Genomic DNA, 27,473 nt, shown 5'->3' with positions numbered 1-27,473 from the left:
AATAATATGAACGCAGCAGCCGACGCGCAACACACCGCTTCAGGTTCAGCAGGGCTTTTTTTATTATTTATTATTTTACGCGCTTTAAATGCGTTACGCTCGCTCTCCTGAGACACGTTTGTTGGATTTGCGTTGATTTACGAAAGAAAGTAGTTGAGATTGTTTGTACCCGTAATGCGTAACGCGGGTTATTTACCTTGTTGTGTCACAACATTCTCGTATTATTAAATAATACTGTAACTGTTCCCAGAGCAACGAGGCTTATTGGGTTACTTATTCATCATCCTTCACGGTATTACGGCCCTAACAATTTAATGAAACCTTATTTTGGTTACCATGGAAACATAGTGCCATCTGCCATTGCACAACAATGTGGTGCTTCATACATGGGCATGTTGCTTATTTTGGAACTGAGAATGAACAATGTTGACTTGATGCCCACTTTTGCTGATTTCTCATATGGCTGATTAATTCTTATAAATCACCAGTTAATTACTTCATAATGAGTTTGTCATTTGACAGTGATATGCATAGAAAAATAAATTTGATTTCTCATCCAATAATTTTGGTTTATTGTGGAACACACCATCCTGCATGCTTCATTTTAAGCATTAACTACTGAATTCCTCACATATATCCAAAGTAATATTCTGAACACACAAGCATATCGACTTTACTTTTCCCTTTATTGTGAATTTCCCACAGGTAACAGAGAATCTGAGCTAAAGCTAGTTAATACTCTGTCTCAGCAGCTCTCTGTGCCTTTGAGCATTAAAGCATTTTCCTGAAGATGCTTAAACACATCTTTAATGCCGTCACACAGATCAGCGCTACAGATCTGAACATGTTCCAGTGAATTAGCTAGAGACAGCAGCTTCCCTTCTCTTCTAAAGCCTGTTAAAGGTGATTAAAGCACTGTTTCTCCATCAAATTGCTGCGAGAGTATTTACCAGAGCCCTTTGAAGAGAAAAAAGCTGGGAAAATACAAACAAACAAATCATTAGGAATTCTGGGGTTGAAATTATGAGGCTTTATAGGACTTTATTCGCTATATGTGGGGCTGGACATCAATTTTTCTGCAGCCATCACATAGCGAGGAGGAAGAAAGCACTGTGATTGACAAGATAGTAATGGGGTCCAGAAACCCGGCTGTCTCTGAAAACTAATGCCAGATTCTGACCTAAAGCATATTTCAACCGCCTTCAAAGAAACAATTCAATCTCCCTTCAATAATAGTATAATAGCCATGCCATGCTTTTCACACACTGATCAATTTAAGCAAGTAATTGTGTGTAATTAATATTATTACAAAAGATTAGCTTTGTTTGAAGAATGATTATATTAAGGATTTACATGATTTTCACCACCGTTGACTAATTAACAAATCACTTCAAGCACTCTTATTCAATTATAATCCCCCTCACATGAAACCAACAAAACCAACTGTCTCAATCAACTTAAGAGACACAATTAGAGGTGCCATTTTTCCAGAAAAAAATCACGAGATGTAATCTGGTGGTCAGGCCATTTGAAGCTCATTTAGCCTGAAGCTGGTCATTAATTACCCAGAAGATGAAGGGCGTCACTGCCACTGAGGTGCTGGAGAAGGGGGTATCTACCACAGGTACTGTTACTATTTAGTTAGGCGCACCTCGTGGATACCACAGAACAATGACCCCTCTACTCATGCACATGGACCTCCACCAAGGACGGCCGGCCTTGAGCAATAACCAGTGTTAAGCTAATTAAACTACCCTCCCATTTTAATTAGGATATAAATCAGTTGCCATGGGAACCTGTCCTTTGGAGTTCCCATGTAAACTCCTGATGGATTAAGTGCAGTGGATGAAGGGTGCTATTTTAGAAGCCCTTTTAATACATGCAGCAGTCTGCACAGACAGGCACTAACACATAAATGCTAAAATTATGCATTTGATTTTTTAGTGCTGCTTTTTATATTACAATATAAACAGATAATTGTATATGCAAATCATATTTTCCATTGCAGACTAAAATTTACAAAACAATCAGCCTAGCAACAAGACAAACTCTGCAGCAATGTTCCTGTAATATTAACACATTAATACAAATGTGCTCTGAAAAAAATAGCACTGGTTGAGTTACCGGATATACAGTGTTGCCATGGACGACTGCAAATAGTAGGAAATATCTGACTCTGAATGGCGTGACTGAATCTTATGTTAAATCATGTTTTCATAAAACCATTCAGGGCCATTCAATAGGGTGACTGTAGATAAAGTGGGACACAATAGCTTAATCATCTATATAATATGTGCATGTTCATCCATTAAAAATCAGCATTCATTTCTAATACAGAATCACAATTATATAGCCATAAAACATATTTTAATGATCCACTTTACTTGTATTCTTTCTACATAGTGCACAGTTGTTATTTGGTGTTTTGTAAATAATTTTGAATTTGAAGTTATTTTGCATGTATTTTTTTTTTTTTTTTTTCATAGGCACATTTTTATTAACCTTAACATAAATAAATGTTTGCACAAAGGCTTTTTCCGTCTCATTTGTTTGCCTGTTCCAGTGTTTTTCTGGCCTAGCATTTCCTTGTCAAAAGCATCTTGTTAGAAATTGAAACGCACCAGACCTAAACTCAAAATGTTGTGACACAGCATTTCGCAAAACAGGAGTTGTGCTCCAAGGGAAATCACCTCTTATCATGTGAAGCATCATACTTGAGATGCTAAAAGATTACATCAAAGCAGCCACACTAAATGAAGCAGAAAATATGCCATGACGCGTGCTCCCCCTACTGGCGGAGACAGTCTCAGTCATCCCCTGCTAAACAATGCAAGCGTGTTCACGAGCATGTAATACCCACAAAGGATTATACAGAGAATCCAATGATTATTATTATCTCCACTTGAGAGCCTTCCAATTGTAAAATATAGAAACAATTAACCAGAATTAAATTACTAAACACAGATTACCTGTTCTAAACACCAGCAAATTAGAGACCATTCCTTTCATCCACAGCAGAACTCATTAAACACATCACATAAGACTCAAACACAGTCTCATCCACAGCAGAAGCAATGATATGATATGCGACTGAAAACACTGAGTTAACACTTGATAGTCTTATAATGACAGTTTAGCATACCAGTATACTGTTCCACATCTGGTTGTCATGGATGCAGTATTTATCAGTCTCCTTTCACAGGGTATCTGTAGGTAATTAAATGGAGATGAATAAAGGTTCAAAAGAACACTTAAGCTGTGCCTGTTCATATCGGTTTACTGAATGTTCAAAAGGCTGGCCAGCAATCTAAGATATAATGAAGCTAATTCAAATAAATAGTCTCGTTCTAAATGACTAAATAGCCAGAAATATATATGTATCTGAGGTAATCACATTCCCTGAGATTAGTTGTTCAAGATTCTTTATGGAAGCAGCCTGCTTACTGTTATTAAAAATCTCATTTTGATTTACATTAGAGAAGTTTTTCATCAGAATTTCTTCTTACTTTTTGGCCATGTAAATAACAACATTGAGCAAAATTGCATATTTTGCATATACATTGAGCATATTTTTGTGTGAGCTCCATATCATACTGTATGAGCCATAAAAGCCTGGTGGATCAAATATGATACAAATCAAAATCTAAGAAAAAAAATGTTTGATATATGATACCCTCTAAAGGCTAATTAATTTTACAAAAATAAATAAATAAATAAATTCTGGCTATTATATTACATGTACAACTTTACAAAACTTTAATAATGACTTGACAGATATGTTCTGGCATATGGTAGTATCTTAAGACAATCTTAGACACATTATCATTACATCATTTTTCTTTTCTTTTTTCAGTCAAAATATAAGGTTAAAATGTATGTATATTAATAAGGGAAGGTGTATATTTAATGCCATGAAAGCATCTTCAGTTATATACTTTGTAAATGTCTTACCAATCCTGTAAATTACATTAATCTTGGATCAATTCCAAAATCACTGTCAATGTAAACACGCTTATAAGTAACTCTTAAATAAATATATACATAGTCTCAGGCATTTACTAAAAGACAGATAGGTAATATAGACTTGATGTCATTACATAAAACGGCCCACAACATAAATTTATAAATTGCTGAGACAGATAAAACAGCATCATGTATCTATTTACTTTAGCAAGAATTTTGGCCAATCAAAGAGTCGCGTTTTACTACGCCTATGACCTTTGACGAATCACAACTCTTCTTGTTGCATAGACGCCACCTACCAGTGACAGGCTGAGTGCTGTACGTTAGGCTGACCCATCATCGGGATAGCAGGTATGAGAATGCGATGAAATTTAGCTAACTTTGTGAAATAATGTGAAGGACTGATCGCACTTGGTGATATCATGTTTTAGACAAAGTAGCTAATCATGTTTGTTATCCATAGCAAGCGATCCAGGCATTTTTGGTTTATATTAAATTGTGTCACTATGTAGCAGATTAGCCTCATTATAGCACAGTGGTGATTATACAAATATAGATAGTCAAAATATGTTTCTGAAGTTAAAATATTCCCTTACCAAAAGCCAGATTAGACTAATTCTGTTATTCAGGGTAGAGGTCACCCTGTTTCTAATATGAGTATCGTTTCTTTTAGACTGATAAAGTCAGTATTGCTCTGTTCAAGGCTGCGCGTGCGTTTCCCCTGTTTTGTAGCAGGGTCATAAACCGCCCCGTTCATCTCAACTCCAGTGCTAAAGTAGCATCATCACTCAAGATGCCCCAGACGAACAAGTTCAAAAGTGCTGCAGCCAGCAGTGCTGCTCAGTCTGCTGGTCCAGACCGGGGAGAAGCACTCAGAGACCCCAACGCACCTCCAGGGGACAGTGGTGGAGATGACAACCAAATTATTAAATCTCCTAGTGACCCCAAACAATACAGGTAAATTATACAAGTCCATATGTACAGATTTTAAACTGTGAAAGCTAGGTCATATTGGTCTTATTCTTAAAGTAACAAGTGAATCCTTTTAAAATATCATTTTACATTATGAATGATACATTATGTTGGCACTTAAAGCCAGGGATTTAACAGAAATATGAGCTCACACAAGTAAAACACAAGCTCTGGTTGCATCTCTTGAGTGTGTAACACAACACTGCATGCAAGTGCTGATGATTAAACCCAGCTAACAGATTTTTTTCTGTTTTTATCCAGATACATTGAGCTGAGTAACGGACTGAGGGCTCTCCTGATCTCTGATCTGAGTGGTTTAGATGGGAACGCTGAAGATGAGGATGATGAAGATTCAGAAGAGGAGGAAGAGGAAGCGGTGGCAGAGGAAGAGGAGGGAGACTCAGGGGAAGGAACGGACGAGGAATCTGAAGAAGAAGGGGACAGTCAAGATAGCGACTTTGAGGAGCTTGACGAGGAGACCGACAGGAATAAGAAAAAGGGATCTGAAAAACAGGTTTGTGTTTTGTTGTCTAGGGAATCAGACTCTGATACTGGTTGCTTTTTTTTTTCTTTTTTGGTTGAACCTATAAGCATTTTTTTTTTTTTACCTCACCTCTTTTTCAAACCGTCATAATTCGCTATTCCTGTGAAATGACTTCTCCAATCATTTAGTCCATTAAACACAGCCCCTTTCTTACAATCGACTTAAACTCCAGACAACATCTGATGGATAGTCCCCACTGTACATTTTTAATTATTTATTTTTTAATAGTCATTCGGGTCTGTCATTACTTGTGTTTCATCGTAACTTGAAGAGTACATGCTATATCAGCTGATATTACAGATTTGTGTGTGTGTTAAGTTATCTTTATCAGTATTGGATATTTCATTATGGATTTATTTTTTACATTTACAGCATTTTAATTTAATGGCACTGGTACATGTAATATTTAGCAAATCTCAAAGAATATCCATTTCGTATTACTGTACATTATAATGTACAATGTTTTGATGCCTAAATTCACTTGTAGCATTTAAAACGACTCATCATAGCTTGTAATGTTTTTCTTAGACAAAGTAATTCAAAGCTATTTTATCAGATATAAACAATTATATGACATTTAATTACATAAAAATATCAGCTAAAGCGTGTTTCAGTATTTGTATTTCAGTGCAGTTTAATTTTTTCTTCTGAAATTAGTCTGCAGCGGCCCTTTGTATTGGCGTAGGGAGTTTCAGTGACCCTAATGACTTACCTGGCCTTGCACACTTCCTGGAACACAGTAAGTCACTCATGCAGTTGTTTTGTCATTACTGTATTCAATAATGCTTTATTCTCAGTGATAATGTTTAGCTCAAATGTATCTCTCTACTTCCCAGTGGTGTTCATGGGCAGTGAAAAGTACCCTTCTGAAAATGGCTTTGATGCATTCCTTAAAAAGCATGGCGGCAGTGATAATGCTTCAACTGATTGTGAGAGAACCATTTTCCAATTTGACGTCCAGAGAAAACGCTTCAAAGAAGCCCTTGACAGGTGAAGCAGTTCTAAAAGATTAGATCTTATCACATTACCTCTTATCCTGATGTCCTCTTTGTCTTTTTTCTTTTTTGAGTCACAATCCTGTTGAGTATTTTTCTAACCAAAAGCATTGAAATAAAAGCAAATACGATTATTTATATGTTTTAACCTTTGGTTGTACATAACCTTTAAAATAATATGATTGTCTTTTTTTATGTTATCTCAGATGGGCTCAGTTTTTCATCTGTCCTCTTATGATTGAAGACGCCATTGACCGAGAGGTTGAGGCTGTGGACAGTGGTGAGTAAAGCATTTATATTATAGATTAAAAATAATGTTGATAGCTCAACTGTGCAGTTTAACAGCCTGATGTTTTTTGTTTGCTACAGAATATCAGCTTGCTAAGCCTTCAGACTCTCACCGTAAGGAAATGCTCTTTGGCAGCCTAGCAAAGCCGAACCATCCCATGAGCAAGTTCTGCTGGGGTAAGTCAAACATGTTAAAAGCTGCTTTAGAGTAGCTCCTGGGTTTATTCTAAAGTTGCTTTTTTTTGATGGTCTTGGGATTGTATTTAAGGAAATGCACAGACCCTGAAGACTGAGCCTAAGGAAAAGAATATCAATGTTTACAAGCGGCTCCGTGAGTTTTGGAAGAGATACTACTCTGCTCACTATATGACCTTAGCTGTGCAGTCTAAAGGTAGGTACTGTATGCAGGACTCAACTTGGATATGGAATTTCTAATAGAAAATGATCCTAAAATCTCTTCTGCCACAATCTTCACAGAGAGTCTTGACACCCTTGAGGAATGGGTTAGAGAAATCTTCAGTCAGGTACCCAACAAGTAAGCTCAACCAAAGCCCTATTTGAAAATCTGTAAAATGTGATAATATAAATGTGTTTAAAGAGTTTCTCAATTCCATTCAGTGGACAGCCGAAACCTGATTTTTCAGACCAGTTGAGCCCCTTTGAAACACCTGGATTCAACAAACTTTACAGAGGTATGCCGTAGAACTTAATGCTCAAATGAGGTTTAACAAATCTTTAGAACTCGCTATTAATATTTTGTTTGTTGTTTGTTGCAGTGGTGCCTGTTAGAAAAGTACATGCCCTCACCATCACATGGGCTCTACCACCTCAAGAGGAGCACTACAGGTAAATCAGTCATGATGGCGCTCTGTGTGGCCCTTTAAAAAAAAAAGTGATCCACAATAAGGTTCAGTCATTTTTACTGACATGGAGTCAAAAAACCTCTTTCAAAAGTGCTGTTAAAAACACATCTACAGTATAAAATATATCCAAATGTCCCACCCCAATATGTCACAGATGGCCATTTCACTGGGACTTTACATATTGATTTTTTATAATATGATACTTAACCAAAGCTCTTGTTGGTCCTCAGGGTAAAGCCTCTGCATTACATTGCTTGGCTGATTGGCCATGAGGGAACTGGAAGTATTCTGTCCATGCTTAGGAGGAAGTAAGTCCTTTCTCTCATGATTTGGTTTTTAATAAATTACAAGGTGGTTCTACTTTCATTGTAACTAGTCTGAACATGCAGCATAAATGTTGCACTAACCCCAGAAACTGTGAAAATGAATCTCTTTCTCTCTGTCTAGGTGCTGGGCTCTGGCTTTGTTTGGAGGAAACAGTGAAACTGGTTTTGATCAGAACACCACCTATTCAATATTTAGTATCTCCATCACTCTGACTGATGAGGGCTTCCAGAACTTCTATGAGGTCTGCAAGGGTCACCAGTCTAGACATTGCATTGTTTTACATTTATGTGATCCTACACTACTAGTGCATGTCAAAATTATACACTACAGTTACGAGCATCCTAGAGATAATATTGTTTTCACACTTAATGTCATTATGGAAATATGGGGGAAGCTTGCTAAATGTGTGTAAAATAGGATTACAAAGCTTCTGAGGCACAAACACACCCCTTTTCCATCCTAAATTATAACAGACACGATTGTTAGAAAGTTTAGCCCCACTGAGAATGAATGCATCTATGGTAATTTGGATGCTTTTCTTCATTCAGGTTGCTCATCTGGTCTTCCAGTACTTGAAAATGCTTCAGACACTTGGGCCCCAACAGAGGTAGGCCCTTCCCGTGAAGTGTTTATTTTGAGGAGGATCATTGCAGAACTTTTATATACACTACATTAAATAATGTAGCTTGAATTATATCACAAAAAGTTTGCTTCTCTTTGGCAGAATATATGAAGAAATTCAAAAGATTGAGGCCAATGAATTCCACTATCAGGAGCAGGTAAGGTTATTTTTCAGCCTGTGAGCGCTGTTTCTCTCCAACAATGGAGTATTTTTGTATTTCTGGCTTTTAGAAGCCATTTAAAAAGAGATGGATATTTGTTTGTAGACACTGCTCTCACAATGATGCTTTTACAGACTGATCCTATTGAATATGTGGAGGACATCTGTGAAAACATACAGCTGTTCCCAAAAGAGGACTTCTTAACAGGAGACCAGCTAATGTTTGAGTTCAAACCGGAGGTTGTTGCCCATCACATGCAGCACTGATTTTAATTTACAGGTTTTGAAAAATAAACACATTTGTGTGAAAACAGTCATTTAGATTTTTTTTCTCTTAGGTGATCTCTGCTGCACTAAACCTCCTCACACCAGAGAAGGCCAACTTGCTCCTTTTGTCTCCAGAGCATGAAGGCCAGTGCCCACTCAGGGAAAAGTGGTTTGGTACCCAGTACAGTGTAGAGGGTTTGTACATTTTATTTTATTTTTATTTTAACTCCCTATTTTCAGTTAAAAAATACAGTATTCAGTATCAGAAGTAAAAAATTGGTGTCTTAGAATCTGTGTCCGTATTAGATTACTCTGGAAGTAAAAGTCAGAACCCAGCGTTGAATTGATAAAATTGCGGATTTACTCATTTTAATACGATTTTCTCATGGGTTTCAATCACAGAATAACATATTTAATAAACTCAAAACAAACAGTGTGCCAGTTTAAAGTGGAGAACTTGCTCTAGCTAATGAGTATATGTAGCCGCTGCAGCGGTAGAAGGATATCTGATGCCAAAATTAAAACATATTTTGGTTGCGTGGGGAATATTTTGGTTTTGAACATGATAACTGCAGGAAATGATAGCTGATATTATTATACTAGTAGATTGAGGAGGGTTACTCAAAAGAGAAATAAATCTTAAGTCCAAGCAAAAGCAGTTTCTGCATATTGCTTAAAGGGATAGTTCACCCAAAAATGAAAATTTGATGTTTATCTGCTTACCCCCAGGGCATCCAAGATGTAGGTGACTTTGTTTCTTCAGTAGAACACAAACTAAGATTTTTGACTAAGGTCTGTCAGTCATATGAGAGGAAAAAAAAAACATACACAGACAAAACCAAATTAAACCCTGCAGCTCGTGACGATAAATTGAGGTCTAAATACACGTGTCTTTAGACCTCAATGTATCATCACGAGCCGCAGGGTTTAATTAGATTTTTTTCTCTCAAAGCCGCGAGTCCTATTGACTACCATTATATGACTGACAGACTGCAACGGTTTGAGTTAAAAAAATCTTTTGGTTGTGTTCTACTGAAGAAACGTTAAAGTTAAAAAAATAAAATAAAAAAAAGTTGAGAATTTTGAAATGCTTTTTCTCAGGCTGACATGTTTATTAAATGAGATTATTTCCTGGTTTCAAATCTACTTGAAATGTATTCTTAATTAATCATAGGTTTATCTCACGTTATTCAAGAAATAGCATTAAGCATTTTTCCTCTATATTCTGCAGCTCTGGAGCACTTGTTTGAACCATGTTTTTTTTTTCTTACAGACATACAGCAGCACTGGAGAGAGCTTTGGGCAGGAGATTTCGATTTAAACCCAAGCCTTCACCTGCCTGCTGAAAATAAGTTCATTGGTGGGTGTCTTCAGTAGACGTCTTTTAATGTTGTTGCTATGTACTGTATCTGTAGCCTGTTTCAAGACCGCTTGCAATTGTTCATGTGTCTCTTTTCACCTCCAGCCAGCGATTTCGCCCTCAAAACCTCTGACTGTCCAGACACAGAGTACCCTGTCAGAATAATGAACAATGACAGAGGGTGTTTGTGGTATAAGAAGGACAGCAAGTTCAAGATCCCCAAAGGTGTCGTTGTATTTGTCTCTAAACTCAATATATCATGTCTCCGATGTCCAATAGCAAAATAGATTGAGTGGGAAGTACCGAACCTCTGTGCTCAATTACCCAGCTCACACTTACGTTTTCTCTCTCTTCCTACAGCGTACGTGCGGTTCCACCTCATATCACCTGTGGTTCAGAAGTCTCCAAAAAAGTAAGCTAAAGATCATGTTAAAACCTACAGTCATTCGAGCAGATCTTGTAGATGCTGTAGCCATGGAAACCCCATCTAGTCATTAGTGTGTCTGCTCAGGTCTAAGGAATCACTATCTCTAGTTTCTATTCTTGTTCATCCATTTACCTTTCCATCTGATTTTCTCTTTTTGTTCTCTCTTCTCACCTCCACTTAGCCTGGTGCTTTTTGACGTGTTTGTGAATATCCTGGTGCATAACTTGGCGGAGCCGGCCTATGAAGCTGATGTGGCCCAGCTAGAATATAAATTGGTTGCAGGAGAGCATGGTCTTGTCATCAAGGTTAAGGGCTTCAACCACAAACTACCGGTAATTAACAGGCACAAATCAGATTATGTGAAGAAATTCGCATCGTCTTTCTTTTTTTATTTCTATTTTTTATATTTTTTTGCAGTTGCTGTTCAACCTGATTGTGGATTATCTCGCTGATTTCTCCGCCGCTCCTGATGTATTCACCATGTTTGCAGAGCAGCTAAAGAAAACATACTTTAACATCCTCATCAAGCCCGAGAAGCTTGGAAAGTGTGTCTTTACATTTGCCTTTCTGCACTTACACTTTATAGATTCCTGATGTAGCGACATCATACACAACCACTCTGATTGATTTTTTTTTTTTTGCAAATTTTTTTCAGTTAAAAAGTTAAGTTTTCTTTAATTTAGAAAATACAAATCAGATGGACAAATTCAAGTCCATTTTAGAGTGTTTTTACAGTGCCAATCTATTGTGTGCAACATTCAAGCATGTGACATTTATTTCATGCAATTGTGGTTTTGTATGAATACACTTATGCCACTTTAAACATCAGTGTGAATACAAGTATACACGCTAACTTCCATAAGTTTGAGGTCAGTAAGATAATTTTTTAAATGTTTTTGAAAGAAATCTTTGCTCACCAAGGCTGCATTTATACAAATACAGAGAAATACAATAATAGTGTAAAATATTAGTTTAAAAAAAGAAAAACTTACTGACCTCAAACTTTTGATTGGTAGCGTTTGGCAAGTTGATGCCACTTCTTCAGCGATGTAGTGTCAAAACTGCACTAGAATAGGCAAAATGAAGCATAATATAATTGGCTTGGAACACCTTGATGGGTCCCTCCACAACCCCCGCACTCCCAGTGTCTATATATGCCAGTGTCTATATAACTATTACTATATATATCTTTTCAATTAAAAAAATGCATGATCTTCCACTTATCGCTCTCTATTTGTCCATATGTGTCTCCTCAGAGACGTGAGGCTTCTGATTCTAGAGCATTCTCGCTGGTCAACCATTCAGAAGTACCAGGCTGTGCTGGATGGGCTCAGTGTGGATGAGCTCATGGAGTTTGTGGGCAGCTTCAAGTCAGAGCTATATGCTGAAGGACTAGTGCAGGGAAACTTCACTAGCACTGTGAGTTTTCACACGTTTTATACATACGCTGCATGTGTTTGTTTTTAAATGAACATTCCAGATTCAAAATATCCCACAAATGCTGCTGATAGAGCAAACTGTGTATTGATGTATACTTGGAATATTTTAAAATTGTGTAAAACTTGTGTAAAAATATTTAATTTTACTGTGTATAACTGCAGTTGTTCTATTATGAAACATATATATATATTTTTTTTTTGAATCTGTAGGAATCCATGGGATTTTTGCAGTATGTTACAACGTAAGCACTTTTTTCACCAGTTTATTTTGCACAGCACTACCACTATTTTTGAAAAAACTGAATCAGATAGCTTTTTTTTTCTTTCCCCACAAAAGCAAGTTGCAATTCAAGAAGCTGTCAGTAGAGGTCCCTGTTCTCTTCAGAGTGGTAGAGCTTCCTCAGAAACATCATCTCTGCAAAGTCAAGTCTCTCAACAAGGGAGATGCAAACTCCGAGGTCACTGTGTATTACCAGGTAAAACTTGTTTATTGGTTGATCAGACATATATAGGCATATTTACTTTTTATACATTGCAAAAAATAAAATAACAGTGGTTGTCCCTAATATTTTTTTGGTTCTTTTGATAGTCCGGACCTAAGAACCTACGTGAGCACACTCTTATGGAGCTATTAGTGGTGAGTATGAGTTTTGGTTGCTGACTACATAATGAAAGCTATCGCTTACAGTAAACGTTACTGTAACTTTATGTATGTATAAAAAGTATAAGAACAGCTGCCCCAGGGTTTTTTAAGCAATAAAGTCAGTCCCTCTTGCCAGATTCAAAAGAAGTTCTCAGTTATTGCTCTCTAGGGCGCTGAGCACACACATCTGCATGGCCATAAGCTCAACTCATCCACTTTGCTTTATACTGAAGACTGACTTTGGATGCTGTCCAGTTCTCTGTCTTTCTCAGCAGTTACTTTAAAACACTCTGAAAGGTTGAGCTGGCTCTCATTGTAAAGTGTAATGTGCTGTTCTAAAGGTTCAACGATTGATTTATTTTTGCTGGTGAATCGCTGCTGATAACAGCTTTTGGAACTACAAATGTCTAATGTCAAATGTCTGTATTGTCTTTTTTTTTTTTTTTTTTTATTGGGATTATTGTTTGCATATTAAACTAAAGCTTCGCTACAGAAACAGCAAAAAACATTTAATATATAAATTTTAAAAACCATTGGCTAAATATTCAGAATTTCTTGTCTCTCTATGCGCCTTATATCGACTAAATGTAATATCAGACTTCTGTGCAGTTCTACTGCTATGGCTGTAGACTAAAGCATGTTTATACATGGCCGACATTACATGAACCGTTATCATTTTGTCTCCTGTTGTAGATGCACATGGAGGAGCCATGCTTTGACTTCCTCCGAACCAAAGAGACACTGGGGTAAGTCTGTGGCACAGAGACAACATTAAGACATTATCTTGCTCCAGTTTCTGGTTTTAATTAGTTGTACTCCATCTGTTTTCACAGATATCATGTCTACCCAACCTGTAGAAACACATCAGGTGTTCTTGGATTCTCAGTCACAGTGGAGACTCAGGCCACCAAGTTCAAGTGAGCTCTCACTGTGCTTTTGGTTGCAGTTTACTGCTGCATCAGAATTATCTGATTTATGTGCTGCAGCTGCTGCCTCTTGACTTCAAAATCATAATTAACCTTTATCTCCACCTCTATCTCGACTAAATTGCAGTGTTACTTTACACTGATTGGCTCTCTTTATTATTTCTGACGAGAAATACAGCCTACACTAAATGTTAACAATGCATCCACGTTCTTACAACATGCGTAACATTTTATTGCTTTATACAAGTCTATCTTATGAAATACTGTGTTAATATATATCAGGGTTACCACTGTAATAAATATAAGGGAATTGTGACTTTCCACAAGTCGTATACTAAAAGAAAAAGTCTTAAGATCTTGGAAATTAATGGAGTTTACATCAGAACAAAAGTAATTTATTAAAGTATTTCTTTAGGTAGAAAAAAAATAGGTTTCTATTAAACAATTTTTGGGGTCAGTAAGTTCCTGAAAAGAGTATGGCAGTTTACACAAATATTAAGCAGCACAACTGTTTTCAGCATTAGTAGTAATAAGAAATGTATCAGGTGATCACGTGACACTGAATACTGTAATGGCTGATGAAAATTCAGCTTAACTGAAATTAACATAAATTACATTTGAAAATGTATGTGCATTTTTTTTTTATTTTTTTTTTATCAAATGATTTGGTGAGCATGAGACTTTTTTCAAAATCATTTTTCATGATAGTGTAGGTCAGGAAGTGTGGGAAGCCTGATATGTTAATATAGTAGTGCATTTTAAAAGTATTTTCTATTGGGTTGAGTTTGCTGCATGCTGCAAAAATGGCTTCGGCACATAGTAAATTATGTAAACTGTTCATTTGAGCTTTGTAATATTTCAGAGTGATGTTAAATGTGCAAAAACTCTTTTCTCCTTTCTGGGCTCATTTTCTGCATTCTAGCACTGAGCTGGTGGAGACAAAGATTGAGGAGTTTCTGGTGAGCTTTGGAGAAAAGATGAGCAGCTTGAGTGATGAGGCTTTTAAGACACAGGTGACTGCTCTCGTCAAGCTGAAGGGTTGCGAAGACACCCATCTCGGCGAGGAGGTGGACAGGAACTGGACAGAGGTGGTCACGCAGCAATACATCTTCGACAGACTCAGCCGAGAGGTGAGAAGCCCTGTTGCACATGGCCAAAGTCTGACAGTTCAGCAATGTGTTAATGATGAATTGTGGGAATATACTTGGACATAGTCATATTTTTCTGCTTGTACAACAGATTGATGCACTGAAACTTATGACCAAGGCTGAACTCGTGAACTGGTTCATGGAACACCGGGGTGAAGGCAACAGGAAGCTCAGTGTACATGTAAGTTTACCGCCACATCGCTCTCTTGAGATTCATCTCTGCATTGAATCTAATTATTAAGAGTTGCCTTTTTTCGTCTCAATTTTATTCAATTAATTCCCCTTAATATATATAGATCCAGTCCCTGCTGACAAAATTCTGGCATCTTTCTCCATTTATATTGTGTGTTTAATGCATACTTTGTTATATATATATATATATATTACAGTAGATATTTCTTTCAACTGGTGAAAGTGACGTGACATGTGGCCAAGTATAGTGACCCATACTTGGAATTAGTGCTCTGCATTTAACCCATCCAAAGTACACACATACCATGAACACACACCCGGAGCAGTGGGCAGCCATTTATGCTGCGACGCCGGGTAGCAGTTGGGGGTTTGGTGCCTTGCTCAAGGGCACCTCAGTCGTGGTATTGAGGGTGGAGAGAGCGTTGTATATTCACTCCCCCCACCTACAATTCCTGCTGGACCGGAGACTCGAACTCGCAACCTTTGTTCATATTTTATTTAGTGAATATACTGTTTTAGATACCAGTCTGAATGATGAATGGTTTCTTTTCAGGTTGTTGGTTATGGAGTAGAAGAGAACGACCCTCCTAGTGAAGAACAGCCAGCCGCTGGAGAGAAAGAGGAGGAAGGCAGTAAGATGTCATTGTATGGGGAGGTTTCCAAACTCACCTTCCTTCCTGCTTCCACTTTACTGGCCTCAGCCACTTCCATCACAGATATCCAGGCCTTCACTTCCACCCTCAATCTCTACCCTTACCACAAGATTCTTAAATAAACAAAAGCATGCACGTACTCTGCCAGATGGCACACAGGCACGCACCCCCTACCTCCATCTTCCATCCTTTCTTCTCGTGTACTCTATCATACTTGGGCAAGGATGAGCTGGGGCCAGCTTTCTTCCAATGCTCTCGTACTTGAGAAACAAGCTTCAGCCATGCGTGCATTTATATAATGAGCCCTGCTGTTGAAATAACATTGCTGTGAATGTTGTGTGTGCGTGCGGGTGGGCATGGACTGGGCTCAGATTGGGGGTCCTGCTGACAGATGCTGATCATAGACATGACTTAGAACATAAACATGATTTTAAACTACTCAGAATTGTGTGCATTTTATCAATAGGTCTGCAGTGTTAAGTTTGTACTAATAAATTTATAATGTTCTCACACTGTGCTGAAAAGTATAACATATTTGAATGAAATGCTGTAAGAAAGATTGCTGGACTGCTTTTATGTAGCCAGTTGATGATGCCTGATGCTGAGGATGTGTAATGGTGCTCAGAGGTGGGCATTAGAGCATGCAAGACCAAAATGATGATGCTTCTCTTACTGCTATAGCGTCATTCTGCATTTGGAGCAACTTCAACCTGTAAACTGAGCAATGGCTAATATCACTGCTTAAATTCAGAATGTGCAAATATATATTTATTAAAAGCACCCTGAAGCTACTAATGGACTGAATTTGAATGCATTCATCTCTTTTATAAATGACCATTTAATTGTTTAAAAATGAAGCAAACATGAGATCAAAATGTACACGATTAATACACGTTTCTGATATTGTTGTATGTGATTCATGATCCAGTTATTCTGACCAGAATAACCAGTCTTAAGTGTACAATTTTTTTTTGTAAGCTAATAAGCTTTCCATTGATGTATGGTTTGTTAGGATCTGACGATATTTGGCCAAGATACAACTATTTGAAAACCTGGAATCTGAGGATGCAAAAAAAAAATCAAAATATTGAGAAAATCGTCTTTAAAGTTGTCCAAATGAAGTCCTTAGCAATGCTAATTACTAATCAAAAATTAAGTTTTTGATATATTTATGGTAAGAAATTTACAAAATATCTTCATGGAACATCTAATGATTTTTGGCATTAAAGAAAAATCAATCATTTTGACCCATACAATGTATTTTTGGCTATTGCTACAAATATACCCCAGCGACTTAAGACTGATTTTGTGGTCCAGGGTCACTTATATAAAATGTAGTGGGAGTGTACCTGACCCAAAAAAATTCTGTAGAAAACATGCAAAGTAAAAATCCAATACGCTAAATATCCTATTTATCTGATTACAGAAGTAAAATGTGTTGCAAATGCTTCATGTTGACGATGTCAAAAATGTGCCATTTACAATAATAGCAAGATAATCGTGTGAACTGGATATTTATTCCCGATTGTGATTTAATTTTAAAAAGCGTGGCCTCAACTCTCCAAAGGTGACCTTAAATTCAGCTGAAAATATGTTGAGAATTGTCACAGTGCCAACGCTTACCAGGCACCACATGGAGTTGGCATTGTGTTCTCCTTGTCCAGGCAGGAGGCACATAGCAGCACACAGCAAGAGAGTTGATCTCTTTGTGCTCCAGAATAGCTCTTCTTCTCTCACCACCCCGCCTTTCATTGTTCTGATCCTGCTGTCCTGAAGCACTCTTTAGAGGTGTGGTATACTGGCTAGAGTTTCATCAGTCTGCTGAAAGCTGCACAGTTTAAGAGGGATCACGTTCTAAATATTTAGACTGTCTTGGCATACACTGCCTGCCTTTTGTAGTTAGACGATTCATCACTACGCTGTCACTACATCTTACTCCTGCAGGGTGTCTTAATTGACGAGCTGCTTAAGTGGGAAGAGGTGTACTGTAGCTAAGAAAGAAAACAGGTGGATAATATGAATAAATAAGGCAGATATATGTGAAAATATGTGTCCTCCTCCTGCTCTACAGGGAGTTCTCTCAGCTTTACTCATGGAGCTGTGAGTCTCGCTGCTCTTACGGATCATGTTAAATATAAGAAGGACATGAATTATGTGCCTCCCAGGCAGCACAGCACAGGGAATGAAACAAGGGCTTCTGTAAAACAGATTAATTGGGTCTGGCCTTTCAATACTGAGATAATGGCATCTAATGCTAGATTCAGACAGATTAATATAATTCATTTAATAACAGATAAATTAGTTGTAATTATAATAATATTTTTATTTTGTGGAACTGCACTGTTATGAATTTAAAAAGCTGAACGTTATCATCAATGCTGGGTAGTATGTGATTACATGTAATTTGGATTACGTAATCAGATTGCAGAGATGTAGCACTTGTAATTAGATTATATTACATACAGTTACTTTTTTATTAATTACATGTTAAAATTAGACTGTGTGTGTCATATTGTTCAGCTTTGAATATTCACAGTGTTGGCCATTGATTATCACTTATACACTGTAAAACCAAATAGTATTCCTTACTATAGAAATACTAGTATGTTTACTTGATTTTAACCAAAAAGTTGAGTTTACTTAAAATTTTAAATTATTGCTGAAATATTTGAACACGTAGCTCCCATAACTAATGTAATTTAAGTAAAATTACTCAAAATGTCTAAGGCGTGCTGTTACGCATGCGTAGTCGGGGATTATTTTTCCTTCGCGCCACCCCGCCCCCACCCAATGCAGATGGATTGAGGATTCAGAGTGAGAGGACCTACATCGGTGAATTTAAGGTAATCTCTTTTAATTTGAACCTAATTATCTGATATTTTTGTTAGCTAGTCTTAATAATCGTTAGTTTTTTCGTTATTGCATGCTTTTTGTGGACTTTATTAGCTCATATTAACAACTTTCAGTAGCTAACACGTCTTAAACACAGCTCGTTATTTGAAGCTATTTCTCTTCAAACTAGTTACTTTCCGCTCGATATCTGTAAGTATCAGCTGTCTGGTCGCCTATGAAGTACTATTAATTAATTAATTTGTACAGGAGTGTGCAGGTAATCTGAACTGATGATTGATCAAGATAATGCGTGACGTGACACAATTACATAATATGAAATTCAGTGACAATTTTATAAAACGTGTCAAATGGTGACCTCTTTTTTAATTTTGTGACTGTGACTGAATAGTTTTCATAAGATGTAAGCATAATTTATATGCTATCAAACGTGCTGGGCGCGCCACTTTCAAACTAGGCAGCACAAAGACATGGTTGCATTCACTCTAAAGAACGCGCAATCCAGTCAGATATCTGGCAGACATTTTGAAATCGGTTCTTTTTTTTGTACTTAGACACGGCGTGTTAAAAACACGGCTAGGAGTGTTGAACTCCACTCCAGTCAAACCTGTTGCCACGAAAATATGCGTGCTTATTATGGTGATTACGATAACGTTAATCTGTAGGCAGCAAATAAAACGGGCATGTTGAGGTGTTTTTTTTTAGTTGAGTTTGTAAGCCAGTACCCATCATTCCACGTCTGACAGGTATTAGTAACTTAAGAAGGCCATATATATTCTTGTTATACCATGTCACATTAAAATAAAAAGCATTACCTTATTGTCCTGATGTAAGAAAATTTACAGCTCCTTAAGTCAAACTGTTAAGAATTATTTTATTTGTTTCATTCTTTTTGGAAGTGTCTCCCTTAATTTAAAACACAGTAAACTTGTTGGGGGAAGAAAAAGTAGATAATTTTAGTTAGTTTTAAAATAACTAATATTGAATAGGTGTCTTACAATTAAACAAAACAGAAACACTGCATCTGTTTTTTTTAATTGACATTTGATTGATGGAATAACTTTTTTCATTTTCTTTCCAGAATTCCAATAGATGAGGAGCTGCTATGCAGTGGAAATGTAAGGTTTGCATTTACACATCAGAAAAGAGGGCACAACTTCTTAAGCACTACCGCATAAGCCATGGAACATATTCACGAGTTGTTCCAATACCATGTCTCCATACTGACTGTCCGTGTGCTTTTAAGTCATTTAATGCATTAAAAGTACATTTATCAAAAATCCATTCCCAACAAAGAACTGCAGGATCAAGTAGTTCTGGTCATGATTTAGTTTGTTACAAGTGCCATGTTTGTGACTTAATAGAGCCATGTAGCATGTCAGATTATTTTGCCCATTTGCGTACTCATTTGAGGAATAACGAGAGAGTTCAATGTCCTTTCAAAGACTGTTCATTTGAGACAAACATCTACTCCACGTTTAATGCACATAAAAGTAAGGCACACCAGCACCACTGCCATGAACATTTTAAATTGGGGATCATGTTAAGCACTCAACCTGGTCACACAGAAGATAATGCTCATCCGCTTGTTGACAGCTCTGGCAGTGAAGATGAATGTAATATGGCAGAGGAACATGGAAATTTGGATGACACAAAACAAAAACTGGAACACAATTTGGCATCACTTTTACTGAAAATGCAAACAATCTTGCATATTTCTGAAAGTGCTACACAAGAAATTATCCAACAGTTGAATCAGATTAATTTATTGTCTGAGCCACTGTTGTATAACACAATACGGCAAACTATTGGAAAGCACTATGGTGAGGTAGACGGCACAGTTGTAAAAGAGCTTGTCAGGGCAGTTACTGACAGCAATGTCCTGTTACACTGTACAAATGAAGGAGGTCCTCTTTCCACAACCAAGAGGAGAGCATCATACTTTGTAAGAGAATATCCAGTTGTTCTTCCTGTTGAGTACAAAATAGATAGAGATGAGCAATGTTATGTGTATATCCCAATTATTCAAATGTTGCAGAAATTGCTAAATAAACAGGAGGTTCTTGAAGAGGTGATGGCTTCAGGTGAGACATCAAGGGGATTCAGCAGTTACAAGGATGGTACACATTATAGGAATAATTCATTTTTTGCAGATGACTGTAGAATATCCCTTAATCTCTACATAGATGACTTTGAAGTGGCGAATCCACTTGGAACGTCACGAAAAAAACACAAAATGTGTGCCATCTACTGGGTTCTTGCGAACCTACCAGCAAAACACACATCATCTTTGCACACCATTCAGCTAGCTCTGCTGTGTAAAACAAATTTAGTTAAGCAACATGGCTACTCAAAAATACTCCACCCACTAATTGAAGACTTAAAATGTCTTGAAGAGCAGGGAGTATATGTTGAGCAGTTAGGATCATGTGTAAGGGGATCTGTTCTGCATGTCCTGGCAGATAATCTAGGTGCCCATTCATTGGCAGGCTTTCAGGAGAGCTTTAGAGTGAATCTCCCATGTAGATTTTGCATGGCCACAAGGGATGACATTCAAGACAAGGAAGTTAGGTCAGGCACTTTTGAAATGAGGACAAAAGAAAAACACCAACAGCATGTTCAAGATGTTCTACAGGACAGTACTTTGGTGGCACAGTATGGCGTGAAGAGTAGCTGTCCATTAAGTGACAATTTGAAACACTTCAGCACAATTGGTGGTTTCCCCCCAGACCTGTTGCACGATCTCTTGGAGGGTGTTGTTCCTGTAGAGATGGCATTGTGTTTGCAGGATTTAATTGGCAAACGTTACTTTTCCCTGGATACCTTAAATGGTGCCATCAAACAATTCCAGTACAAATTTTCAGACAGGACTGACCAGCCACAGCAAATTCCAAAATCGTACACAAGCAAAAAAACAATAGGGGGAAACGGCCATGAAAATTGGGCCCTCTTGAGGCTACTCCCACTCTTGATTGGCCATGAAGTGAGACAGAATGACCATACCTGGGAAATTCTAATGTTGTTGAAAGATATAGTTGAATTGGCTTTATCTAGCCACTTTTCTGATGACACTGTGGAGTTTTTGAACTGGAAGATCTCAGAACACAGAGCTTTGCTTCAAGAGGTGTTTCCAAACTTTGTGCTGCGTCCCAAACATCACTACTTGGAGCACTATCCTCAACTGATCAGAACGTATGGGCCATTGAGGAATCTATGGACAATCAGGTTTGAGGGGAAACATAAGTTTTTCAAGAAAGTGATCCGTGATGCACACAACTTCAAAAATGTCCCCCTAATGCTGGCCAAAAAGCATCAAATGGCAATTGCCTATCACATGGATGCCAGTTCTTTTTTCAAGCCAAGAGTACAAATGGACAGGGTCTGTAGTTCACTTACCACAGCCTTTCCTGAAAATGTTCAGGATTATTTAAAGCTGCAGAGTCCTAATTGTAGCACTGTGCTAGTTTCATCCAGTGTTTACATTAATGGGATTAAGTACTGCCCAGACATGGTGGTTTCAGTTGGATCTTGTTCAGGTTTGCCAGAATTCATGCGAATTGAGAGAATCTTGACAATCAACACTGATGTTATGTTCCTCTGCAAACCCCAGACTGCATGGTACACTGAGCATTTACGCTCTTATGAATTGTGCAGTTTACATTCACTGCAAGTTGTCCTGCCTTCTGAGCTAAATGACCCCTTCCCTTTGGCTGCTTATAATGTCCGAGGCCGGTGCTATGTCACATTGAAGTATTACATCTGCTGTTAAATGACATTGAATTGTATTATTTCTTGTCATTTTTACTTCTGCTCTTTTCTTTATGTTTCAGAATTTCACATAGCCATGTCGATGACACTTCGCGTTATTGTGCACGATACTAACATCCGAAAAGTAATCATTCCTGAAAAACCAGCTGATGTTGATTCTTTGAAACAAGCACTGAAAGAGAAGCTGCAGCTCACATACACCTTCAGTGTCCAATACGAAGACCCTGACTTTGGTAATGCGCTATGTAACGTCAGTGACATTAATGATTTGCCAGAGAGAGCAACACTGAAAATAATTCCTCTACACACATCTCCCTCCTCAAGTCAAGCTGACACTGTACTTCTCTCTGGATCTGATACATCAGAGCAGTTGTCTGCTGAACGACAATTTGAATGGCCAGAGGATTTTGAAATACCCAAATTCTCAGTTCATGTTGAGTACCGTCTCCGTCAGGGAAACCTTGCTTTTATGAAAGACGGCACAACTATTGATGTTGGAAGAGACATAAAGCACGACATACTGGAAGCACTTGCAGGGGCCATGTACACCTATAAGGCGTATCCCAGGGATGAAGATTTTGCACAAGTTGCCTCAGCTCTCATTAAAGCTCATCCCTGTTTGACTGAGCAGGGCTCACCAACAGGCTCAGCTGGGTGGAAGAACAGCCTAAAATTTAAGATGGCCAACTACAGAACAAAGTTGCGTAAATCGGGCTGTAGTGATGTTGCTGTTGCCGGAAAGAGAGGTGCAACAATGGGAGGTGCAAAGTCAGCCATCAAAAAACCCAGACGGTTTGAATTAAATTTCTTGCCAAACTTTCCGAACGGGGAAGGCGATGAAAGTCAAGAGAGTATAAGAAAAGACCTAGTAGAAGAATGTAAAAAGAGGCCCCCAAACATGAGCTTGATTGGGAAGAAGATGGACGGTACATTTGCCCTGAGGCGTAGAGAAATAGTCCACTCTGAACCTCCTGTCTGTGAGATCTTGGAAAAGTGGCCAGCACTTTTCATGGAGAGCCAGGTTTGTTTCCTTTCTCTTTAAATCCTTGTTTTTTTTTTTGTTTTTTTTTTTTTTTGTGAATTGTGTGTTTGAATGTTAACAACTCCATGTTTGTGCTTAGATCTTAGCAGAATTCAACCGCATATCAGGAAAAAATCTGACATCTGAGTTCTATGCTGCATTGGACACGCATTCTGCTCGCTTGATTGAAATATCCCAGAAAAAAGGAGGAAAGCAGGGAAAAAAACTGGATGAAATTTTGCAACAAGTTCATTCAACGGTATTTCTTTATGATGTCATCTTTGAATCATGATTTGCATATAATTGATATCTTTGACCTATAACTTGTCTATTTGTCTCTCCTTTTTCATAGTCATCCAATGTTACACATGTTCGCACTGCAGTGCTTCAGAGTCTTCCACTTCTTCTGGGGGATGACTCAGAGGAGTTTCTCAGGATGTGCTTTGTAAGTAATGTTATTGGTGTTTTGTTTTCTTAAAGGAGAAGTTCATTTCCAGAACAAAAAATTACAGATAATTTCTTCCCCACCTTGTCATCCAAGATGTTCATGTCTGTCTTTCTTTCTTCAGTCATAAACAAATAGTTTTTTGAGGGAAAACATTTCAGGAATTTTCTCTATATAGTGGAATTCAATGGTGCCTCTGAGTTTAAACTTATAAAATGAAGTTTAAATGCAGCTTCAAAGGGCTCTTAACAATCCCAACTGAGACAGAATATCTTATCTAACAAAAGGATTGATTATTTTCTAAAAAAATTGCTTATATATTTCTTAACTTGTCCAGCTCTGTGTGAACTGTGTATTCCGCTTCATGACAGTTAGGGTATGTCAGAAAAACTCCCATCTTATTTTCTTCTCCAACTTTAAAATCGTTCTACATTGGTGTTTTACCTTTGCACATTCACTTTGTAAACACTGGGTCGGTGCTCCTGTAGGGCGATTTTGAAGTTGGAGAAAATGAGATGGGAGTTTTTCGACATACCCTAACTGTCATGAAGCGGAATACACAGTTCACACAGAGCTGGACAAGATGAGAATTTGAGGTAAAAAAAAGTATATAAACTATTTTATAGATAAGACCATTCTTCCTCAGCTGGGATTGTTTAGAGCCCTTTGAAACTGCATTTAAACTGCATTTTGGAAGTTCAAACTCATGGGCACCATAGAAGTCCACTACATGGAGAGAAATCCTGAAATATTTTTTCCTTAAAACAATTTCTTTACGACTGAAGAAAGAAAAACATGAACATCTTGGATGTTGAAGGTGGAGTAAATTATCTGTAAATTTTTATTCTGGAAGTGAACTCCTTTAAGCCATTTTGTTCTATACTAAAACTTCTTGGTGGTTTGCAGTAAATACTGTATTAGTCTTTTCTGAAACAATTTTGATTTGTGACATTGATGATTTATCTCCATAACGAAAAGATAATGCTCTAAAATCTTAATGGTGGACCAAGCAGTATAAATACCATATTGTTAAAGTTCAATGTATTCCTAATTCAGTTGTATGAGGTTAATAATTCAGAACAATGTAAAAGTATAATGAAGTAGTCTACAGAACTTGTATATTCCAAGATGTCTAAATGCATGCAGTAGGTGCTGGTGAAAAGAAAACAGAATTTAAAAGAATAGTTCACCAAGTGGTTTAATATTTCTGAAACTATGTGTTTTGTTTTACAACTCTTAGACTATGAATCTTGTTATCTGTCTTTGTTGATCATAATGTTAACTTCAATATCCTCTTTGAGGTGCGTGTCCCAAAATCATTGTTAGATAACTGTGGTTGTTAATTGAACTCTATTGGTTGTAACTTTTCCACCATAGTTGCTTTTGGGAGACGCATCACCATCAGTATGAATCAAACACAAGGACAAGTAAATGTTTTTTTTTTGTTTGTTTGCTTTTTTACCTTTGCTCTTGATCTCCTGGTCAGTGCATGCTGCAGAACATTTGTTTGAATAAAGAAATTCACAATTCTCCTCTTTTCTTTTTCTACTTAGGATATAGATGTAGATGCTGACTTCAGCGAAGTAGATGTTGGCCTTCTCGCAGTTTTAACTGAAGACATGCCTGCCAAACGTCCAAACGCCCTCAGAATGGACGCAACATGGGCAATCATTCTGGAGGGAAGAATTGTTGTGGATGATGTCCCAAATTTTCCACATGCTGTATGTCTTCTCTTTGCTTTGATCTATGCTCTAAATTTGGATTACCCAAAGACAATGAGGAATACATTTGATTTTATTCAGCGGGTGTTTCTTTCTTTGGGAGGGAAGAATGTTAAACCCAAGCTCCAGACCCTGAAAAATCAGCTTTTAAGCTAAACTTCTCACTTTCTGCCTTGGATGCTTGCATTGCCATGTTTAAAGTGTTCAAGATGTTAGCATATTGGCATATTTAATTGCACTAATTTCAGGTAGCCAGTGCATGGTTCAAGTAAGTCGTTACAGTTACAGTCTTTGTTAGGTAGTTTAAAGCCTTTCCAAATGTTTGTATTTCAGGACTGTAAAGGCCCGTTTTATTTTTTTTTATTATTATTATTATTTTTTTGCTATGCTGCTACTGTTTGAAGTGCCTGTTCAGAAAATATGACAGCCCAATACTGTCTATTCAAGAAAGTGCTTAACAGAACACATATTTTGGAATAACATTTTTGTGATGTTCTTAAAGTTTTTTTGTAAAAAAACAAAACAAAACACAACCTGTTTTTCCCAAGAATAAATGGAGAATTTTAGACTTGTGTTAAGTGCAGTCCATACTTGTTCAACTAATAAAATTACGTTCACTTTACCTGAAAAAATTGTGGAAACCGATTGCATGTATTTTTTTCAGTCTATTAAAATGGCAGATTAAAGTCATGTTGAGATTAATAGCGTTGAATATGTTTGCAGAACACAATATAAAACTAAGTTAAGTTAATGAAATAAAGTAGTCTTACTATTAAATCCTAAGTAAGTTTAATAAATATTCTAGAGTATGTTAACTACGATTTATGTTAAACTAACTTCCTGTTTGTAATTTAATTTACTTAGGTTGTGTTTGTTTTCTTTACTTGCAGCTAATTATTAAGTTAACTTCAGTTTTCTTTTTAAGTTTGCTTTGCAAAAATAAGGCAATCGGTTTCCAAAGTTTTTCTAAGTAAGCTGAACTTATTAGGATTTACAGTGTACAAAAAAAAAAAATGCACCATAAACTCTACAAATGTCTACAAAAATGGTAAATTCTATTTTTTTTATTGTATACTGTTATGTGTTCTTAGAGTCTTGTTCAAGACCTTGACATGCTTATCGAGGTGGCTTCATGTCTAAAGACATAGTGTAATGGCTGTCAAGAAGGAGGGAATGGCATTCCCGTGTCGTGTGTAATATTTAATTAGAAAGATGTCAAATAACAAGTATGGCAGCTTTGCACTAAACCCCTTTCCCGACATTACATGCATTGACACAGATGAGTTGAGCAGGCTCTTAATCTCCTTCATTCAGCTTTGTTACAGATCCCCTCTGCTGGTACTATTCTAATTTATGCAGCAAATCCCTGCCAGCCCTCATAATCAAATCTGTCAATGATGTGGCACCTTGCTGTGTATGTGTGTGAGCACACATGAATGTTCATGCATGCATATAAGAGAGGAAGAGTCTGTGATGGGATTTGCATGTGCATGTGATTGTGTCTTCATCTACGTCAAACGTCATTAATCTTTCCACATTAGTTTAGCTTGTTGCCAAAAACAAATTTAGAAATACTTAAAGGGACAGTTCAGTTTAGTTTAAAGAATCAGTAGACCATCAAGGTCTGTTTTAAATAAGTGTTTTTTAAAAAGTACATTTTGAAGATCTATCTGCCAGTTTCTTGCAACAACACTGATACATGAAAAAGCCTGTTAAAGTCTACTGCTTCTTAATACATCATTTATATAAAGTGGTTAATTTGGCTTGGATATATTATTATATAATTAATTATTGTTGTTTTTATATATAGTTATTTTAGGTGTTCTAAAAAGTTGCCACCAACCAAATGTTTTGCAGTCTATTTTACTTTTATGTTATCG

General features: G+C 37.2%; 2 protein-coding genes across 5 annotated transcripts; both read left to right on the top strand.

The window, feature by feature from the left end:
- Positions 1–4,242: 4,242 nt before the first annotated feature.
- Positions 4,243–17,038, top strand: LOC306881831 (nardilysin-like). 4 transcript variants are annotated; one of them, XM_079436144.1, is made up of 31 exons: positions 4,243–4,314; positions 4,696–4,920; positions 5,197–5,449; positions 6,137–6,218; positions 6,316–6,469; positions 6,681–6,754; positions 6,844–6,939; positions 7,031–7,153; positions 7,240–7,297; positions 7,381–7,454; positions 7,539–7,608; positions 7,856–7,933; positions 8,073–8,193; positions 8,501–8,559; positions 8,677–8,731; positions 8,869–8,973; positions 9,072–9,195; positions 10,274–10,360; positions 10,466–10,585; positions 10,721–10,772; positions 10,969–11,119; positions 11,205–11,332; positions 12,044–12,206; positions 12,437–12,468; positions 12,564–12,702; positions 12,816–12,863; positions 13,563–13,615; positions 13,703–13,786; positions 14,718–14,925; positions 15,035–15,124; positions 15,689–17,038. In XM_079436144.1, exons 2-31 carry the CDS (start codon positions 4,757–4,759, stop codon positions 15,908–15,910), a joined length of 3,267 nt encoding a protein of 1,088 aa, XP_079292270.1. In that variant the 5' UTR covers positions 4,243–4,314; positions 4,696–4,756; the 3' UTR covers positions 15,911–17,038. The 4 variants fall into 4 exon arrangements, with proteins under 4 accessions (XP_079292270.1, XP_079292273.1, XP_079292272.1 ...); XM_079436147.1 differs by having other exon boundaries at positions 4,261–4,314; positions 4,732–4,920; positions 15,689–16,857; XM_079436146.1 differs by having other exon boundaries at positions 4,261–4,314; positions 4,699–4,920; positions 15,689–16,857.
- A 1,542-nt stretch (positions 17,039–18,580) lies between these two features.
- Positions 18,581–26,594, top strand: LOC306881846 (sterile alpha motif domain-containing protein 3-like). The gene is made up of 6 exons (XM_079436173.1): positions 18,581–18,631; positions 19,720–19,756; positions 22,469–23,427; positions 23,528–23,686; positions 23,780–23,872; positions 25,426–26,594. The coding sequence occupies exons 3-6, from the start codon at positions 22,483–22,485 to the stop codon at positions 25,747–25,749; spliced, it is 1,521 nt and encodes a 506-aa protein (XP_079292299.1). The 5' UTR covers positions 18,581–18,631; positions 19,720–19,756; positions 22,469–22,482; the 3' UTR covers positions 25,750–26,594.
- The last annotated feature ends 879 nt before the right edge of the window (positions 26,595–27,473 follow it).

Source organism: Barbus barbus (genome assembly GCF_936440315.1).
Source record: "Barbus barbus genome assembly, chromosome: 15".
NCBI lineage: Eukaryota > Metazoa > Chordata > Actinopteri > Cypriniformes > Cyprinidae > Barbus > Barbus barbus.
This window is presented reverse-complemented; position numbering and strand designations above follow the sequence as displayed.

What these genes read in the sequence shown, in the direction of transcription:
- LOC306881846 (XM_079436173.1), top strand. Translation starts at nt 22,483, where the DNA reads ATGTCGATGACACTTCGCGTTATTGTGCACGATACTAACATCCGAAAA. An exon ending in TGCAACAAGTTCATTCAACG is followed by an intron (nt 23,687 to 23,779) that starts GTATTTCTTTAT and finishes CCTTTTTCATAG; the next exon opens with TCATCCAATGTTACACATGT. An exon ending in AGTTTCTCAGGATGTGCTTT is followed by an intron (nt 23,873 to 25,425) that starts GTAAGTAATGTT and finishes TTTTCTACTTAG; the next exon opens with GATATAGATGTAGATGCTGA.
- LOC306881831 (XM_079436144.1), top strand. Translation starts at nt 4,757, where the DNA reads ATGCCCCAGACGAACAAGTTCAAAAGTGCTGCAGCCAGCAGTGCTGCT. An exon ending in GGTTGAGGCTGTGGACAGTG is followed by an intron (nt 6,755 to 6,843) that starts GTGAGTAAAGCA and finishes TGTTTGCTACAG; the next exon opens with AATATCAGCTTGCTAAGCCT. An exon ending in CTGTCCATGCTTAGGAGGAA is followed by an intron (nt 7,934 to 8,072) that starts GTAAGTCCTTTC and finishes CTCTCTGTCTAG; the next exon opens with GTGCTGGGCTCTGGCTTTGT.